Below are 22,060 nucleotides of genomic sequence, written 5' to 3'. Positions count from 1 at the left end.
GGTACATAGGGCAAGGCAGGTGTAGGTCATGGTACATAGGGCGGGGCAGGTGCAGTTCATGGTACATAGGGCGGGGCAGGTGCAGTTTATGGTACATAGGACGGGGCAGGTGCAGTTTATGGTACATAGGACGGGGCAGGTGTAGTTCATGGTACATAGGGCGGGGCAGTTTATGGTACATAGGACGGGGCAGGTGCAGTTGATGGTACATAGGGCGGGGCAGGTGTAGTTCATGGTACATAGGGCGGGGCAGTTCATGGTACATAGGGCGGGGCAGGTGCAGTTGATGGTACATAGGGCGGGGCAGGTGTAGTTCATGGTACATAGGGCGGGGCAGTTCATGGTACATAGGGCGGGGCAGGTGCAGTTGATGGTACATAGGGCGGGGCAGTTGATGGTACATAAGGTGGGGCAGGTGCAGTTGATGGTGCATAGGGCGGGGCAGTTGATGGTACATAGGGCGGGGCAGGTGCAGTTGATGGTACATAGGGCGGGGCAGTTGATGGTACATAGGGCGGGGCAGTTGATGGTACATAGGGCGGGGCAGGTGCAGTTGATGGTACATAGGGCGGGGCAGTTGATTGTACATAGGGCGGGGCAGTTGATGGTACATAGGGCGGGGCAGTTGATGGTACATAGGGCGGGGCAGGTGCAGTTGATGGTACATAGGGCGGGGCAGTTGATGGTACATAGGGCGGGGCAGTTGATGGTACATAGGGCGGGGCAGTTGATGGTACATAGGGCAGGGCCAGTAAGTGAGGCTCAGTACTCGCACTGCTACTGCAGGGACACAATCATTGGGCCCTATAGAGAGAATTTATTTCCAGAGCTGAAAGCTCCTCGTCAGTTGCCTGAGGTTAATTTGTCACTCAGTTGCTATATAATTAGGCAGCGCAGGGCTGGGGGGGCAGAGACAGACACTCGCCGGCAGCTGCGCCTCTGACTGGGTCCATGGAGGAGAGGGGCCCGGGGGTGGCGGCGGGACTCGACTGCTTTCTCTCCTATGTGCACTGCTACAGCGTAGGTTTCTCTCTCTCTGTCTGTCTGTCCCTTCCCTGTCTGTCTCACATACCTTCTATATATATATATATCTCATACTTACTGTCTCACATACCTGTTATATATATATATATCTCATACTTACTGTCTCACATACCTGTTATATATATATATATATCTCATACTTACTGTCTCACATACCTGTTATATATATATATCTCATACTTACTGTCTCACATACCTGTTATATATATATATATATATCTCATACTTACTGTCTCACATACCTTCTATATATATATATATCTCATACTTACTGTCTCACATACCTGTTATATATATATATATATCTCATACTTACTGTCTCACATACCTGTTATATATATATATATATATATATATATATATATCTCATACTTACTGTCTCACATACCTGTTATATATATATATCTCATACTTACTGTCTCACATACCTGTTATATATATATATATATCTCATACTTACTGTCTCACATACCTGTTATATATATATATCTCATACTTACTGTCTCACATACCTGTTATATATATATATATATATATATATCTCATACTTACTGTCTCACATACCTGTTATATATATATATATATCTCATACTTACTGTCTCACATACCTGTTATATATATATATCTCATACTTACTGTCTCACATACCTGTTATATATATATATCTCATACTTACTGTCTCACATACCTGTTATATATATATATATATCTCATACTTACTGTCTCACATACCTGTTATATATATATATATATATATCTCATACTTACTGTCTCACATACCTGTTATATATATATATCTCATACTTACTGTCTCACATACCTGTTATATATATATATATATATATATATCTCATACTTACTGTCTCACATACCTGTTATATATATATATATATCTCATACTTACTGTCTCACATACCTGTTATATATATATATATCTCATACTTACTGTCTCACATACCTGTTATATATATATATATATATCTCATACTTACTGTCTCACATACCTGTTATATATATATATATATCTCATACTTACTGTCTCACATACCTGTTATATATATATATATATCTCATACTTACTGTCTCACATACCTGTTATATATTCATACTTACTGTCTCACATACCTGTTATATATATATATATATCTCATACTTACTGTCTCACATACCTGTTATATATATATATATATATATCTCATACTTACTGTCTCACATACCTGTTATATATATATATCTCATACTTACTGTCTCACATACCTGTTATATATTCATACTTACTGTCTCACATACCTGTTATATATATATATATATCTCATACTTACTGTCTCACATACCTGTTATATATATATATATATATATATCTCATACTTACTGTCTCACATACCTGTTATATATATATATATATATATATCTCATACTTACTGTCTCACATACCTGTTATATATATATATATATCTCATACTTACTGTCTCACATACCTGTTATATATATATATATATCTCATACTTACTGTCTCACATACCTGTTATATATATATATATCTCATACTTACTGTCTCACATACCTGTTATATATATATATATATCTCATACTTACTGTCTCACATACCTGTTATATATATATATATATCTCATACTTACTGTCTCACATACCTGTTATATATATATATATATCTCATACTTACTGTCTCACATACCTGTTATATATATATATATATATATATATCTCATACTTACTGTCTCACATACCTGTTATATATATATATCTCATACTTACTGTCTCACATACCTGTTATATATATATATCTCATACTTACTGTCTCACATACCTGTTATATATATATATATCTCATACTTACTGTCTCACATACCTGTTATATATATATATCTCATACTTACTGTCTCACATACCTTCTATATATATATCTCATACTTACTGTCTCACATACCTGTTACATATATATATATATCTCATACTTACTGTCTCACATACCTTCTATATATATATCTCATACTTACTGTCTCGCATACCTGTTATATATATATATATATCTCATACTTACTGTCTCACATACCTGTTATATATATATATATATCTCATACTTATTGTCTGACATACCTGTCATACCTGTTATATAAACAATAACAAACCTAACGGGTTAAAGATCATATCAAGAACAAGGTGCTGTTATTATTATTATTAGAGATAGAGAGAATGAAGTATTGTTTGTTTAAATAGAACTCATTTGAAATGGGTTTCCTGTATTTCTAAGTTTTCTGTACAATGTGTTTCTGTATCATAGATCCCTGTGTCTAGTATTTTATATAGTGATATACTGTATGTATAGGAGTTATAAAGCTATAGTATATAGATATCAGTATAGAAGTTATATGTGTGTGTTTGTAGGAGTTATATAGTGATATATATGTATAGGAGTTATATAGTGATATATATATATATATATGTATAGGAGTTATATAGTGATATATATATGTATAGGAGTTATATAGTGATATATATATATATATATATATATGTATAGGAGTTATATAGTGATATATATGTATAGGAGTTATATAGTGATATATATATATGTATAGGAGTTATATAGTGATATATATATGTATAGGAGTTATATAGTGATATATATATGTATATATATGTATAGGAGTTATATAGTGATATATATATATATATATGTATAGGAGTTATATAGTGATATATATATATGTATAGGAGTTATATAGTGATATATATGTATAGGAGTTATATAGTGATATATATATGTATAGGAGTTATATAGTGATATATATATATATATGTATAGGAGTTATATAGTGATATATATATGTATAGGAGTTATATAGTGATATATATATATATATATATATATATATGTATAGGAGTTATATAGTGATATATATGTATAGGAGTTATATAGTGATATATATGTATAGGAGTTATATAGTGATATATATGTATAGGAGTTATATAGTGATATATATGTATAGGAGTTATATAGTGATTATAGGTATATATATGTATAGGAGTTATAGTGATATATATATGTATAGGAGTTATATAGTGATATATATATATATGTATAGGAGTTATATAGCTATATATATGTATAGGAGTTATATAGTGATATATATATGTATAGGAGTTATATAGTGATATATATATGTATAGGAGTTATATAGTGATATATATGTATAGGAGTTATATAGTGATATATATGTATAGGAGTTATATAGTGATATATATATGTATAGGAGTTATATAGTGATATATATGTATAGGAGTTATATAGTGATATATATATGTATAGGAGTTATATAGTGATATATATATGTATAGGAGTTATATAGTGATATATATATATATATGTATAGGAGTTATATAGTGATATATATATATATGTATAGGAGTTATATAGCTATATATATGTATAGGAGTTATATAGTGATATATATATGTATAGGAGTTATATAGTGATATATATATGTATAGGAGTTATATAGTGATATATATATGTATAGGAGTTATATAGTGATATATATATGTATAGGAGTTATATAGTGATATATATATGTATAGGAGTTATATAGCTATATATATGTAAAAGAGATTTTGGGCTGTAGGATATAGATATTGGTATAGCAGCTTTATAGCTATATAAATATACATATATACTGTATGTAGGAGTTATAATGCATATCTGTGTAGGAGTAATAGCGCTACAGTGTATATATACTAGGGATGCACCAAACCCAGTTTTGGGGGTTCTGCCGCCCCCACCCCACCCCCGATGGATTCGGGCGAATACCGAACGGAATCCTAATTAGCATATGCTAATTAGGATTGTGAAGGGTTAAAAATCCCTGTTGGGGGGAATTAATTCTGTCGGGGGGGTGACACTTCTTGCTCAGCAGGCAGATGACGTTGAAATATTGGAGCGGTGCTGGGGTAGCAGGGTTCTGCTGTCGCTTTGACCCAATGTTCCCAGCAGCGCAGGGTTCTGCCCCAGTTATAAAGGGACAGTGATAGTAATATTGGTTCTGTTAGTGATGCCTGTAGCTTGTGGTGCTCACTTTGTTCCCAGACTTTCCCCTAGAGGAGCTGCTTGTTTGTTTCATTTATATCTCTGCGCAGTACCAGTGCTGGGTATGGGTGCTACCCAGGGGGGGCGGTGCCAGCTGCGCAGTACCAGTGCTGGGTATGGGTGCTACCCAGGGGGGGCGGTGCCATCTGCGCAGTACCAGTGCTGGGTATGGGTGCTACCCAGGGGGGGCGGTGCCAGCTGCGCAGTACCAGTGCTGGGTATGGGTGCTACCCAGGGGGGGCGGTGCCAGCTGCGCAGTACCAGTGCTGGGTATGGGTGCTACCCAGGGGGGGCGGTGCCATCTGCGCAGTACCAGTGCTGGGTATGGGTGCTACCCAGGGGGGGCGGTGCCAGCTGCGCAGTACCAGTGCTGGGTATGGGTGCTACCCAGGGGGGGCGGTGCCAGCTGCGCAGTACCAGTGCTGGGTATGGGTGCTACCCAGGGGGGGCGGTGCCAGTTGCGCAATACCAGGCGGGGCTTCTGCCAGTGCTGGGTATGGGTGCTACCCAGGGGGGGCGGTGCCAGCTGCGCAGTACCAGGCGGGGCTTCTGCCAGTGCTGGGTATGGGTGCTACCCAGGGGGGGTGGTGCCAGCTGCGCAGTACCAGGCGGGGCTTCTGCCAGTGCTGGGTATGGGTGCTACCCAGGGGGGGCGGTGCCAGCTGCGCAGTACCAGGCGGAGCTTCTGCCAGTGCTGGGTATGGGTGCTACCCAGGGGGGGCGGTGCCAGCTGCACAGTACCAGGCGGGGCTTCTGCCAGTGCTGGGTATGGGTGCTACCCAGGGGGGGCGGTGCCAGCTGTGCAGTACCAGGCGGGGCTTCTGCCAGTGCTGGGTATGGGTGCTACCCAGGAGGGGCGGTGCCAGCTGCGCAGTACCAGGCGGAGCTTCTGCCAGTGCTGGGTATGGGTGCTACCCAGGAGGGGCGGTGCCAGCTGCGCAGTACAGGCGGAGCTTCTGCCAGTGCTGGGTATGGGTGCTACCCAGGAGGGGCGGTGCCAGCTGCGCAGTACAGGCGGAGCTTCTGCCAGTGCTGGGTATGGGTGCTACCCAGGAGGGGGTGGTGCCAGCTGCGCAGTACAGGCGGAGCTTCTGCCAGTGCTGGGTATGGGTGCTACCCAGGAGAATGCCCCACCAGATACTCAGCTGCATCACTCAGGGGAGAGTTTGTACAAATGCTCTGGAATATGTAGAATTGCATTTCTGTTTCACTGGTTTGGTTACTGGGGGTAATTAGAGATGTGGGAAAGGAATAAGGAATGGGGCGAGCGGAGAACCCATGCAACAACTGGATTTGGCTCAGTCCCTTCAGGTCCCCTATGTTGAGGAACTCTGAGTATCACTCATGTATTATAAGGGATAATGTACCCCCTACTGTAAATGATAAGGATATTAGCAGTCACTGAGGGGTTCTGTGCCCCCCATATAAAGGCACAAGGCTGCAGGCTGAGTTATACAGGGAACTCTGAGTATCACTCATGTATTATAAGGGATAATGTACCCCCTACTGTAAATGATAAGGATATTAGCAGTCACTGAGGGGTTCTGTGCCCCCCATATAAAGGCACAAGGCTGCAGGCTGAGTTATACAGGGAACTCTGAGTATCACTCATGTATTATAAGGGATAATGTACCCCCTACTGTAAATGATAAGGATATTAGCAGTCACTGAGGGGTTCTGTGCCCCCCATATAAAGGCACAAGGCTGCAGGCTGAGTTATACAGGGAACTCTGAGTATCACTCATGTATTATAAGGGATAATGTACCCCCTACTGTAAATGATAAGGATACCTACCAAATCAGACAATTGGCACTAGTGTGTATGATAGGGACCTTAGATTGTAAGCTCCAGGGGTACAGGAATTATGATGAACAGTGTATTTAATAGGTTGTGGTTAGAAAATGAAATATAGGAATAGATAATGAAGGACAGATCACGCCTGTTTTTCTTTTTCCTACAACTCCCCGCGCCCCATACATGTAGATATAGAGATTGTGTAATTACTCTGCAGATAGGCACGGCTTTGCTACAGCAAGGAGGGCAAAGTGGGCAAATTGCCCCAAAATCCTTCTAAGCCCAAATGGTGGGGTAAATACAAAGCCCAATGATGCTTGGGAGTTTCCTGGTATCTGACTGTGCCAGGCAGTTATCATACAGGGGCATCACTGGCAGTGCCCTGAGTGTGTATGTGGCACTGTGCCAGGCAGTTATACAGGGGCATCACTGGCAGTGCCCTGAGTGTGTATGTGGCACTGTGCCAGGCAGTTATACAGGGGCATCACTGGCAGTGCCCTGAGTGTGTATGTGGCACTGTGCCAGGCAGTTATACAGGGGCATCACTGGCAGTGCCCTGAGTGTGTATGTGGCACTGTGCCAGGCAGTTATACAGGGGCATCACTGGCAGTGCCCTGAGTGTGTATGTGGCACTGTGCCAGGCAGTTATACAGGGGCATCACTGGCAGTGCCCTGAGTGTGTATGTGGCACTGTGCCAGGCAGTTATACAGGAGCATCACTGGCAGTGCCCTGAGTGTGTATGTGGCACTGTGCCAGGCAGTTATACAGGGGCATCACTGGCAGTGCCCTGAGTGTGTATGTGGCACTGTGCCAGGCAGTTATACAGGGGCATCACTGGCAGTGCCCTGAGTGTGTATGTGGCACTGTGCCAGGCAGTTATACAGGGGCATCACTGGCAGTGCCCTGAGTGTGTATGTGGCACTGAGGCAGTTATACAGGAGTATCACTGGCAGTGCCCTGAGTGTGTATGTGGCACTGTGCCAGGCAGTTATTATACAGGGGCATCACTGGCAGTGCCCTGAGTGTGTATGTGGCACTGTGCCAGGCAGTTATTATACAGGGGCATCACTGGCAGTGCCCTGAGTGTGTATGTGGCACTGTGCCAGGCAGTTATACAGGAGCATCACTGGCAGTGCCCTGAGTGTGTATGTGGCATTGTGCCACTAGGTGGCTCAGTAAGAAAACATGGGCTTCAGTATAACATCAGGGCTGCGTGTGATTCTGAACACGGATCGGCCCAGTGTCTGTAGTTCTGGGCTTGTACTGCCCTCTGGGATTGTGGGAGATCTAAAGCTAAATACACGGGGGGGGGGGGTTATATAATATATAAATATAATACAGATTTCTGTACAAGCCTCATATTCTAGTAAAGTTTATTTAATATTTCCCCTTCTGCATGGGCAGTCGTGCAGCAGCAGCAGCGCATTCATGGTTCTGTGAGGCGGCTCTGCCCCAGTCCGGTTACACACATACAGTATATATATATATACCCACAGCAGCAGATTCAGCCTTGCGCCTCCGTATCCCCAACCTGTATCCGACGTCCCACAGTAAATCCCTCACCCCCAAATGTAATAACAGGCACTAAGTTTGCCCAGGTGCAGTAACCCATAGCAACCAATAAGCTGTTTCCTTTTCAACAGGTGACCAGTAAATTCAAACTGCTGATTGGTTACTGCACCTGGGCAAACTTAGTGCTTTGTATTACATAACACCTTAAGTTTTCCCTTTCTTAGTAGGGAACCCCATAACCTTACAGTAAGGAACCCCTTCCTATGCTGATGTCGAGATCCCCTTTCCTCCCCACCCCCAATGTATCACTCATTCCCCCTCTCTTGGTAGGGAACCCCATAACCTGACTGCCCTTACAGTAAGGAACCCCTTCCTATGCTGATGGCGAGATCCCCTTTCCTCCCCACCCCCAATGTATCACTCATTCCCCCTCTCTTGGTAGGGAACCCCATAACCTGACTGCCCTTACAGTAAGGAACCCCTTCCTATGCTGATGGTGAGATCCCCTTTCCTCCCCACCCCAAATTAATCACTCATTCCCCCTCTCTGGGTAGGGAACCCCATAACCTGACTGCCCTTACAGTAAGGAACCCCTTCCTATGCTGATAGTGAGATCTCCTTTCCTCCCCACCCCCAATGAATCACTCATTCCCCCTCTCTTGGTAGGGAATCCCATAACCTGACTGCCCTTACAGTAAGGAACCCCTTCCTATGCTGATGGTGAGATCCCCTTTCCTCCCCACCCCAAATGAATCACTCATTCCCCCTCTCTTGGTAGGGAATCCCATAACCTGACTGCCCTTACAGTAAGGAACCCCTTCCTATGCTGATGGTGAGATCTCCTTTCCCTCCTTTCTGTGGATGTGCCCTTGTCAGCTGTACCTACCTATTAGATAAATCCTACTACTGACTGTGTATGTCTGTACTTGATCATATCTGCTGGAAGGGTTCACGTTACTCAGACCCGTTCCCCTGCCGTCTCTCACAGGCCGGGCTGAGGACTCTCCATGATATTGGGCCCGAAATCCGACGCGCGATCTCCTGCGACCTCCAGGATGAGGAGCCGGAGCAGAACAATCACGAGGAAGAGGAGGACGATATCTACAGAGTAATCATTCCCAATTCTATTATTAGTGAATGTTTAGGGACTCCCCCAAAATGCATCAACTGCCAAAAATATTGTATTCTAATATTCATTTAATTAAGTAAGTTTAAACCTAAATAGAAATGAATCAGATTCGGGGGCAGTTACTGGGGCAGAACTGATAGAATGTTGCTCTGATTCTGGTGCTGTACCCTGAATCTTAGCCGTAAAGCAAGTCAGGAGTGCTGTGAGTTTGGCAGAAAGGAAGTAGGAAGTCACATGATACCAAGGAAACCCTTTGTGTTGAGTCGTAATTACCTGAAATCTTCATTCACAGAGAAACGGGGGGCTGTTCGGAAATCACGTCAATCATGTCGCCACAGACAGAAGGGACTTCTACCAGCAAACCAACACCACCCGGCGGCCATTGCACGTGCAGAGGCCTTCCATCCATTCCGATACCGACAAGTCCAATTACTCACATACGGGGAATTCTGTGCAGCACCAGAACTACCAGAACCACAGCCACCCAGGGAAACCCGTGTCCAACTCCACTAATGCCAACCTCAACAATGCCAACGTGTCCAACCCCCCCAACGGCAAGAACTCCAGCCTCTCTGCCCCCCACGGGCACCAGTCTGAGAATGGCTTCTACCCCCACCCCAGGAACGAGCACGAGAAACCCCGGAAACCGAGTATTAAAAGGTGAAAATCCACTCAATTATATTGTTACAATAAACCCAATAGGGCTGTTCTGCCCCCAATAAGGGGTAATTATATCTTAGTTGGGATCAAGTACAGGTACTGTTTTATTATTACAGAGAAAAGGGAATCATTTAACCATTAAATAAACCCAATAGGGCTGTTCTGCCCCAATAAGGGGTAATTATATCTTAGTTGGGATCAAGTACAGGTACTGTTTTATTATTACAGAGAAAAGGGAATCATTTAACCATTAAATAAACCCAATAGGGCTGTTCTGCCCCCAATAAGGGGTAATTATATCTTAGTTGGGATCAAGTACAGGTACTGTTTTATTATTACAGAGAAAAGGGAATCATTTAACCATTAAATAAACCCAATAGGGCTGTTCTGCCCCAATAAGGGGTAATTATATCTTAGTTGGGATCAAGTACAGGTACTGTTTTATTATTACAGAGAAAATGGAATCATTTAACCATTAAATAAACCCAATAGGGCTGTTCTGCCCCAATAAGGGGTAATTAAATCTTAGTTGGGATCAAGTACAGGTACTGTTTTATTATTACAGATTAAAAAGGAAATAATTTTTAAAAATTAGAATTATTTTCTTATAATGGAGTCTATGGGGGACGGCCTTCCCGTAATTCGTGACTTTCTGAATAATGGGTTTCCGAATATGGATCCCATACCTGTACTGATAACTGCCCTCGGGAACTGACCCAGCTTTAAAAAGTGCCCAGGAAAAATAGAAATATTGTTGATTAATAATGAAACATTCCCCCTAAAAGTAAAATGTTTCCTTCATCCCATTATTTAATAGCAGTATTAGTGGGCGGGGCCATTGAAATGGCTTTATATGGAGCAAATATCAGATGGAGCCGACGGAGCCAATGGAATTGAGCGCCTTAGTGCCAATGCCCAACCCTAATGCCCAACCCTAATCCACTTTCTCCCAACCAGAAGTGGCTCATTACTTATATACTAGCTCTGCCCCACCCCTTTCTGATGTCACTGAAGAGGGCGGGCACTAGTATATAAATAAGTGGGGGACCCGGGGGAGGAGGAGGAATTAAAGTGCTCTAATATCATAGGCAGCCTAAGACGTGTCGCCCATGGGTGCCATACCCAGCCCCTAATGGGCAGCCTAAGACGTGTCGCCCATGGGTGCCATACCCAGCCCCTAATGGGCAGCCTAAGACGTGTCGCCCATGGGTGCCATACCCAGCCCCTAATGGGCAGCCTAAGACGTGCCGCCCATGGGTGCCATACCTAGCCCCTAATGGGCAGCCTAAGACGTGTCGCCCATGGGTGCCATACCCAGCCCCTAATGGGCAGCCTAAGACGTGTCGCCCATGGGTGCCATACCCAGCCCCTAATGGGCAGCCTAAGACGTGCCGCCCATGGGTGCCATACCCAGCCCCTAATGGGCAGCCTAAGACGTGTCGCCCATGGGTGCCATACCTAGCCCCTAATGGGCAGCCTAAGACGTGTCGCCCATGGGTGCCATACCCAGCCCCAAATGGGCAGCCTAAGACGTGTCGCCCATGGGTGCCATACCCAGCCCCTAATGGGCAGCCTGTTGGCACCAATCCCATGGCATTAGGGATTGGGCTCATTTGCACATCAGTCAGGTTGGGCAGCAAATCTGATTGGGCGGAGCACATTGGGGACTTGTTTTGCGATGGCTCAGGGCATCTTTACGGGCACGGCCACCGTGGCTCCATCTGTCCCATATAACATATTTATGTCTGTTTGATTCATTGAGGGGGGGGGGGGTCAGTTCTATCATTTCGTAAATAAAGAATGTGGGCGTGTCCTTGGTGTCCCCTCCCATTGCGCTGCCCAATACGACGCTGGGTACATGTGTAATAACTGGCAGATGTCTGGTCTAACGCATCTCCCCATATTTGTATGGCTTCCCTGGATAGGACTCGCTATTATGAAAGTTACATTCGGTAGGTTGCCCGGTGGGTGCCGGCGGTGCCCACGCGTGTGCCATACAACATATGCGACTGCCGTAGTTATTACATGCATGTGTGCTGCATGCCCTGCTGCATGTCTCAAGTGCTTATCATTTCCCGGTCCAACTCAGAACCAGAACTGTATTTGGCACCATAATGTGCCCAATGGGCCCAGTCACTAGTGTGGGGCAGATCTGGGTTGGTTCAGAACCCCGGCATTGGGCCACCAACGAGCGGGGGAGTCATTAGGAGAGCCCGGTGCTACACACGTGTATAGTTCGCTCACGTGTTCTTCCCATGATGCTTCACTGGTGCTGAGTAAAGGGGGACGCCATTATCCATTAGGAAAGATACAGTGATAGCCCCATGGTGTAATTCTGTCTGTGCCCACCAGTTGGTGCTGTGCCAGGGTAGTTATTCCTATGAAATGATAAGCACTTATGGGGTTAATGTGGGGGTTGTGCATGAATCTCAGGCCGATGCACGTGGCCATGTGACTTGCACTGCTGGGGGGGCAACTACTGGAATGGCTTTATACTTGCTTCTTGTGCCTTGAGAGGAGCGGTAGCCAATCAGAGCACTGAACAGAAAGGCTACAATTGGCTATAACTGAGCAAAGAGCAAAACTAACTGTATTTAACCTGCACCATCCAATTTACTGGAAGTATCAATGAACTGAACAGAGAGACACCATAAAACTATGGCACATAGGGATTCCCCTGTACTAAGCACAATTCAGCAGGAACAGCCCCCTAAGTTTGCCCATAGCCTGTACAGAGAGATACCATAAAACTATGGCACATAGGGATTTCCCTGTACTAAGCACAATTCAGCAGGAACAGCCCCCTAAGTTTGCTCATAGCCTGTACAGAGAGATTCCATAAAACTATGGCACATAGGGATTCCCCTGTACTAAGCACAATTCAGCAGGAACAGCCCCCTAAGTTTGCTCATAGCCTGTACAGAGAGATTCCATAAAACTATGGCACATAGGGATTCCCCTGTACTAAGCACAATTCAGCAGGAACAGCCCCCTAAGTTTGCCCAGAGAGATACATAGTAACATAGTAACATAGTAACATAGTAACATAGTAAGTTGGGTTGAAAAAAGACATACGTCCATCAAGTTCAACCATAATGCCTATACCTAACCTGCCTAACTACAAGTTGATCCAGAGGAAGGCAAAAAACCCCATCAAACATACATAAATCCCTGAGTACATCTGTAAATCTGAGATTATTTGTCAAGAAACAAACTGTCATGTTGTATCATATCATGTTCCAGCCGGCGGCTCAGATGTCGTTTGGAATCGGATTAATTAAGCCAAATTGGCCGCTCTGCCCAATCCCAGCTAGTGATGCAGGAAACACATAGATATTAAATGACAGGCTCTGTTTCTATCAGTATAACAGTAATTATATTTACTGACTGATTAAATCTGCCTCTCGTTGCCGGGCACTCAGCGCCCATAGACACCATTGGTAAAAGCTACAGACTCCGAGGGGGTTTATTTGGCCTTTAGAATAGAGTGTAATGTAATTCCTGCAATGGCTTCAGGTCTGAGTCTGGGGAGAGGAACGGGCCAGTTATCTTCCGTGAAGATCCCGACTTTCCAGACTACGGAGACGACCCGTACATGGACGAAGCGGAATATTACAGCGGGGATGAATATTATGAAGAGGACAGTATGCTGGCGGCCAACAGGTGCCCGAACCTGCCCCTTCCCTACGTGTTATTCTTATTTGTTGCAGATATTCCCTTTATTCGCTTTGTTGGTGTTCTCTGTACCTTCCACAAGTACCTGTGGCCTCTGTTTCTCCCTAAATTTCCCTTGTATTCCTTTTGGTTATATATATGTTATAGAATGGCCAATTCTAAGCAACTTTTCAATTGGTCTTCATTTTTTATTTTCTATAGTTTTTGAATTATTTGCCTTCTTCTTCCAACTCTTTCAAATGGGGGTCACTGACCCCGGCAGCCAAACCCTATTGCTCTGTGAAGCTCCAGTTTTATTGTTATTGTTACTTTTTATTCCTTATCTTTCTATTCATCCCCTCCCCTATTCATATAACAGCCTCTCATTCAACCTACTGCCTGGTTGCTAAGGTAAAGAAGACCCTAGCAACCAATTGCAAACTGTCTCAGAATTTTATTATTTTTGTCTTATAGTTTTTGAATTATTTCCCTTCTTCTTCTGCCTCTTTGCAGCTGTCAAATGGGGGTCACTGACCCCGGCAGCCAAACCCTATTGCTCTGTGAGGCTCCAGTTTTATTGTTATTAGTACTTTTCTATTCAGCCCCTCCCCTATTCATATCTCACACACTGTCTTAAACCACTCCCTGGTTACTAAGGTAAATTGGACCCTAGCACCCAGATAACTGCTTAACTGTTTACTAAGGTAAATTGGACCCTAGCAACCAGACAACTGCTTAACTGTTTACTAAGTTAAATTGGACCCTAGCAACCAGATAACTGCTTAACTGGTTACTAAGGTAAATTGGACCCTAGCAACCAGATAACGTCTTAACTGGTTACTAAGGTAAATTGAACCCTAGCAACCAGACAACTGCTTAACTGTTTACTAAGGTAAATTGGACCCTAGCAACCAGATAACTGCTTAACTGGTTACTAAGGTAAATTGGACCCTAGCAACCAGATAACTGCTTAACTGTTTACTAAGGTAAATTGGACCCTAGCAACCAGACAACTGCTTAACTGTTTACTAAGGTAAATTGGACCCTAGAAACCAGATAACTGCTTAACTGGTTACTAAGGTAAATTGGACCCTAGCAACCAGATAACTGCTTAACTGGTTATTAAAGTAAATTGGACCCTAGCAACCAGATAACTGCTTAACTGGTTACTAAGGTAAATTGGACCCTAGCAACCAGATAACTGCTTAACTGGTTACTAAAGTAAATTGGACCCTAGCAACCAGATAACTGCTTAACTGGTTACTAAGCTAAATTGGACCCTAGCAACCAGATAACTGCTTAACTGGTTACTAAAGTAAATTGGACCCTAGCAACCAGATAACTGCTTAACTGGTTACTAAGCTAAATTGGACCCTAGCAACCAGACAACTGCTTCAATTCCAAACTGGAGAGCCGCAGAACAAAAAGTAAAACAATTTAAAAACTACTGATAATTAAAAATGAAGACAAATTGCAAACTGTCTACATAATACTAAAAGTTAACCCAAAGGTGAGCAACAACCTTTAAAGGAGTGGTTCATCTTTAAAGTATGCCATAGAACGTTCTATTCTTAGCAACTTTGCAATTGGTCTTCATTATTTATTTGTTCTAGTTTTTGAAGTATTTCCCTTCCTCCTCGACATCTTTGTTTATTCCTTATCTTTATATTCAGTCCCTCTCCTGTTTGTATTCCAGTCTCTCATTCTAACCGCTGCCTGGTTACTAAGGTAAACGAGACCCTAGCAACCAGATAGCTGCTAAAATACCTTCTGCTGAAGAAAAATTGAAATAACTGAAAAATGAAGACCAATTGCAAATGTTTGATTTGTTCTTATGATACAGGCAAACGTACGAGGAGCCGGCGCTGTACCAAGCCAACGATCTGGATTACGAGAGACCCCACGGCTATCACCACCCGCATAGTTATTTCGAAGAGGAAGACTCCCAGATTTACTACGAATCACGGCGGTCGCCGAGGCGAAGGTTACTCCCCGCGACACCTCCCTGTGAGTGACAGGAGCACCCCCCCCACCCCGGGCGCTTGTGGGGTCCCCTTGGGCAGGGAGTGTCCTTCCTTACTAAGTGCTTATGCCCCCTGCAGCCTCCCAGCTGTTATTGCACCACCATTGCCAGCGCCAGTGCATCTCGGGGGATGCTGGGAGTTGTAGGCAATAACAGCTGAAGGGCTGCAGATAAAACAGCCCTGTATATGTCATTACTTTCCCTTTACTCCGGATCCTTTTAGTTATGGAGCCCAGAACCCAATTGCCATAGATTAGGCAGCTGTCTCTGCTTTCCTTCTGATTGGTTCCCTCCAGGCTCAGACTGGGAAAAAACTTGTTGGCCCCGACCCTTGTGGGTCCCGCTGACCCAGACCCAATCATTGCCAGCGCTCCCCAGCTGCGTTCCCCACCCCCAATTGTGCCTAAAATACTGTATGGGGGCTGCACGGGTGGCTGGGGCCCTGGGGGTTTAGGGGCTCACAGTGGATCCCCCACCCCCCAGTCTGACCCTGGTTCCCTCAGCTGTTTAACAGGGCAGCACAGAACCGCCATAGAAGCAGGGATTCTGCCGCTGAGCCCACCGAGCCCTAGTGGATCCCAGTGCATTGGACCATGTGGCCCCTATAGTTTCTCAAACACAAGGTTCTGTATCTAATGGTTCTGGGTTCTGGATCTTAGTTTCCCTTGGGGGGCCCAGTGCCACAGGCAGAACATTCTCTCACTCTGCCCAATAGATAAGGGCGCAATAGATTCATTCTGTATAATCATTCCTGATTGGTCCGTTGTGTCCGTCATTGGTTCTGACTTTGGTCCATTTTGTGCTTCCCAGCAAACCGCAGATCTTCTTTCAATTTCGAGTGCCTGCGCCGGCAGAGCAGCCAGGATGAGCTCCCCGTGTCGCCGCCGCCGCCGCCGTTCCACCAGCGCACTGCCCTGCCATTGCACCTCATGCAGCAACAGGTAGGGGGGGTATTGGGGGGCTGAGCCTTATACCCCCTCTGAGCCCCCCGGGCACCTTTATATACAAAGTTCCCCCCCAAGCCAAGTGTGATTGCTCTGAAATACACGTAAAGTTGCGCGGGCAACACTGGCATTGTGGGTAATAAACATGGTGATTTGCCCCTTGTCAAGCATGGAATGGGCGGTCTCTGCCACAGGGGGTGGGTGAGTTACCCCCAGGCTTATCTCCCAGGGCAGTGACTTATACATTAGGGATAAACCAAATCCGTTATTTGAACCCCAAATCCTTCATAAAAGTTTCGCCCGAATACTGAACCGAATCCTAAGTTGCCAAATCTTGAATTTTCTGATGTTTACTAAAAAAAAAGTCCCTCCGAGAAAAATCGTAAAAAAACGACTTTTTTGAATTGTCGCTGTAAAAATCCCGACAATTTGAAAAAGTCTTGATTTTCGCACAAAACCCAGCGAAATCTCTAAAGTTTCGAGACAAAAGAAAGACATTGAAGGAAAGGGGAGGGGTTTAACCCAGAGAATTGTTGGATTCGGGTTTTTAGCCGTTTAGACGCTAAAATCTCGTGACTTTTTCGAAAAAAAATTCTAATCGAGTTTAAAATTAAAAATCGATGGTTAGTAAATGAGCCCCTTGGATTCCGCCAAATCCGAAAATGCCCAAATCTTCGCCATGTACCAAAGCGTATGTACCAAAGCGTATGTACCAAAGCGTATGTACTAACATGGGCCTCTTTCTGCCCCAGATCATGGCGGTCGCTGGCTTGGATTCCAGCAAAGCCCAGAAACACTCCCCATGTCGCTCTACGAGATCGTGGGCAACGCCGCCGGGCACCCCGAGCAACCGGGACCGCACCCCTTTCTACACCCCGCTGATCCGCGTGGACCGGGCGGAGTCGAAGGAGCAGATGAATGGGAGCCTCCCGTCCCTGCAGAGAAGCTCGTGGTACACGGACGACAGCGACGTCTCCTACCGAACGTTTGCGCAGCCCGGACTCACCGTGCCCAGCGACTTCCGCAGCAAACTCGGCGACAAGCAGAGAAGCGCCGACAGCCTGGTAGAAGCGGTGAGTCATGTGATTCTCTTTAATCCAATAGGGCGCGGGCGTATTTGGCACAGACAGACTGGTTCAGTGTCGGCGAATGGCGTTTGTGCATCAGTACCAAGGGTATTCCGGATAAGGGGTCTTCATACCTTAAATCTACTAAAAAAAACAATAAAACATGAAAATGTAATTATATCTTAGTTGGGATCAAGTACAAGTACTGTTTTATTATTACAGAGAAAAGGGAATCATTTAACCATTAAATAAACCCAATAGGGCTGTTCTGCCCCCAATAAGGGGTAATTATATCTTAGTTGGGATCAAGTACAGGTACTGTTTTATTATTACAGAGAAAAGGGAATCATTTAACCATGAAATAAACCCAATAGGGCTGTTCTGCCCCAATAAGGGGTAATTATATCTTAGTTGGGATCAAGTACAGGTACTGTTTTATTATTACAGAGAAAAGGGAATCATTTAACCATTAAATAAACCCAATAGGGCTGTTCTGCCCCCAATAAGGGGTAATTATATCTTAGTTGGGATCAAGTACAGGTACTGTTTTATTATTACAGAGAAAAGGGAATCATTTAACCATGAAATAAACCCAATAGGGCTGTTCTGCCCCAATAAGGGGTAATTATATCTTAGTTGGGATCAAGTACAGGTACTGTTTTATTATTACAGAGAAAAGGGAATCATTTAACCATGAAATAAACCCAATAGGGCTGTTCTGCCCCAATAAGGGGTAATTATATCTTAGTTGGGATCAAGTACAGGTACTGTTTTATTATTACAGAGAAAAGGGAATCATTAAACCATTAAATAAACCCAATAGGGCTGTTCTGCCCCCAATAAGGGGTAATTATATCTTAGTTGGGATCAAGTACAGGTACTGTTTTATTATTACAGAGAAAAGGGAATCATTTAACCATGAAATAAACCCAATAGGGCTGTTCTGCCCCCAATAAGGGGTAATTATATCTTAGTTGGGATCAAGTACAGGTACTGTTTTATTATTACAGAGAAAAGGGAATCATTTAACCATGAAATAAACCCAATAGGGCTGTTCTGCCCCAATAAGGGGTAATTATATCTTAGTTGGGATCAAGTACAGGTACTGTTTTATTATTACAGAGAAAAGGGAATCATTTAACCATTAAATAAACCCAATAGGGCTGTTCTGCCCCAATAAGGGGTAATTATATCTTAGTTGGGATCAAGTACAGGTACTGTTTTATTATTACAGAGAAAAGGGAATCATTTAACCATGAAATAAACCCAATAGGGCTGTTCTGCCCCCAATAAGGGGTAATTATATCTTAGTTGGGATCAAGTACAGGTACTGTTTTATTATTACAGAGAAAAGGGAATCATTTAACCATTAAATAAACCCAATAGGGCTGTTCTGCCCCCAATAAGGGTTTCTATATGGAGTCAGGTTTTGGGTAATTCTGAGCTTTCTGGATAATGGGTTTCCGGATAACGGATCCCATACCTGTACTAAAAAGTATATTTATATGACCTGTCTCTGTTCCAGGTACTGATCTCGGAAGGCTTAGGTCGTTACGCCAAGGACCCCAAGTTCGTATCGGCCACGAAACACGAGATCGCCGACGCCTGCGACATGACCATCGACGAAATGGAAAGCGCGGCCAGCAACCTCCTCAACGGCACCATCCGCAATGGGACAGCAGGGGGCGACGTGTTGCCCATCCTAAGCCGGAGGGAATACGAACTGCAGGACTACGGGCCGGGCTACAGCGACGACGAGCCGGAACCTAATAAATACGAAGAAGACTTGGCCGATGAGATGATTTGTATAACGACGTTATAGTATTGGGGATCATTTCACTCAGAGAAGTGCCTGACAATCAGCGGAGGCAAAATGCCATCTTGTCCCACTCGGCTCGGTGAGGACACGGGGAATAAAAGCACCAATGGAAGTCACGGGATCCTCATCCAGGGCTTGTGATTGGATGGGAGTGAGGCGGGGTTTGTGCATCGTGGAAGCTAAAAAACACCCCGGGATTGGACGAAAGGGGGTCGGTGAAATTCTGGTGATGACAATCAGAGGTCACAACGTTGTTACCACCTCCATAAATATCATATCAAAACCCTCACCAAATCCACTCGACAGAGGTCTTGGGGCGCAGTGCGATGCATCCGCTGAGTGTTGGGGGCGGAGTTCAGAGAGGGCAGGAGAATTACAGGCTCCTCCCCCATAGAGCTGCTACTGTCCAGTTGCACCATGAGCGACCCGGTGGGGGGACCCTTGGGCCTGGAACTGAGCGTCGACGCTTTTTGGGGGATCACAAAATTCGAATTCCGGGGCGGTATGTTACCGCGGCAACGATATCATTTGCATAGCCTCCATTCTTTTTTCTAACGAACCACCTTCCGCCGCTCGAGGCGTTTCACCCTTAGGGCAAATCTTTTTATAGAAACACTGGAATAAGCGCACTCGGAACGGGAGAACCCGATTGGTCGACGAGATTTCTGTACATAACGACGATTTGTAAAGAGATTTTCTCTATTTTGCGACCCGCGTGGGGTTTCACGGACCTTCAGCAATATTTATGGCTTCTTATTTAATGTCGTGCGCGGGGGGCGGGGAATTCTAAACGATTATTTTTTGGTTTCTCCCGGGGGGGCGGAACGTTCCGGGTTCCCGATCAGAGACGTCGCTAAAAAGATTTTCTAAGAGAATATTTTCTGTCTAACGGACCTTTTCAGATATGCAAACATTACAGACGATGATTAACGAGTTTATTAACGAGTGCTTTTTTTTTTTCTTAATTTGCCAGTGAGCTGTGAAACTTTCGAATATTTACCAAAAAAAAAAAAATGATTTTATTGAAATTCACTGATTTTTTAAAAAAAATTCTGGGTTTTCCTGAAGAAATTTCCGTCACTAGAGAAGCGGTATTTTTGCATATCTAACGGATTAATTGCTCGTTTTGGGGGAGATTTTACTTCTTACATTCCAGTCGGCGGAACAGACGTCTGTAGGAACCAAAGGTGCACCCTCCACGGGCCGGAGATGCGCCCACGGCCGGAGATGCGCCCACGGGCCGGAGATGCGCCCACGGGCCGGAGATGCGCCCACGGGCCGGAGATGCGCCCACGGCCGAGATGCGCCCACGGCCGAGATGCGCCCACGACCGGAGATACTCCCACGGGCCGGAGATGCGCCCACGGGTCAGAGATGCGCCCACGGCCGGAGATGCGCCCATGGGCCGGAGATGCGCCCACGGCCGGAGATGCGCCCACGGGCCGGAGATGCGCCCACGACCGGAGATGCACCCACGGCCGGAGATGCGCCCACGACCGGAGATGCGTCCACGGGCCGGAGATGTGCCCGCGGGCCAGAGATGCGCCCACGGCCGGAGATGCGCCCAAGGGATTCGCAGGTTCAGATCGTCGGGGCACAAACTCGATAAGAAGCCGCCGTGTAAGGGCTCAAACCCACGATCTATAAATCCATTCTGGGGGGTCTCACTGCCGGTCCGTAACACTTGAAAGGGGGCTGTAGCGTTGCTGCTCCTTCTGCTGCTGTGATTGGATCCCCTGGTTCTGGTTGCTCCTATCACTGACGGACCCTGGGCGAGAGTTCCGGGACATTGTTGTCCTTTTCCCATTCCCACGTGGGCCGGACCCTGTGCCCAATGCTTCTCTGCCTGGTGCTGCTCTTCTCTTATTGGCTCATCTTCCCTTAATGTTTGATCCACAGTTTCCTGCCTCCGGCCCTTCTGCCCTTCTGCCCCTCACCCTGGCATTCACCTTCTTCAAACTGTCTCCCAACAGTCTCCACCATCTCCATGAAGTTGCCTCCACCCAATCACTTGCCTTTAGCCCTCCTGTCTCTTCCTGCCACCTGTTGTCACCATTGGACCCTATAGGGGGCAGTTAGAACGCCAGTCCTGCCCCAGTGCCCACTGAATTCACCAAAACGCTCTCATCTCCTGCCCAATTCTCCCTCCTGTTGCCCCTGTGCTCCCCTTCATATTAGGGCTCATTAACAAAAACGGTGTCTTAACAGTAGGTTAAGATATAAACATTAGGACAAGATAGAGACAGTAGGGCAAGAATGAGACAATAGGGAAAGATGGAGACAGTAGGACAAGATGGAGACAGTAGG

The 22,060-nt window shown here is 45.0% G+C and overlaps 1 protein-coding gene across 1 annotated transcript; it reads left to right on the top strand.

The window, feature by feature from the left end:
* Window positions 1-9,443: 9,443 nt before the first annotated feature.
* On the top strand, window positions 9,444-20,767 carry cacna1d (calcium channel, voltage-dependent, L type, alpha 1D subunit; the record flags this gene model as incomplete). The annotated part of the gene is given in 7 exon segments (NM_001079461.1): window positions 9,444-9,565; window positions 9,879-10,246; window positions 13,763-13,909; window positions 15,744-15,907; window positions 16,734-16,864; window positions 17,620-17,940; window positions 19,460-20,767. Coding segments are annotated over 7 exon segments (1,550 nt in total), but the record flags the coding sequence as incomplete, so codon positions are not given.
* Window positions 20,768-22,060: the final 1,293 nt, after the last annotated feature.

This window comes from Xenopus tropicalis, chromosome 4 (genome assembly GCF_000004195.4).
Source record: "Xenopus tropicalis strain Nigerian chromosome 4, UCB_Xtro_10.0, whole genome shotgun sequence".
Taxonomy (NCBI): domain Eukaryota; kingdom Metazoa; phylum Chordata; class Amphibia; order Anura; family Pipidae; genus Xenopus; species Xenopus tropicalis.
The sequence above is the reverse complement of the archived record's forward strand: the minus strand, read 5'-3'. Positions and strand labels throughout refer to the sequence as shown.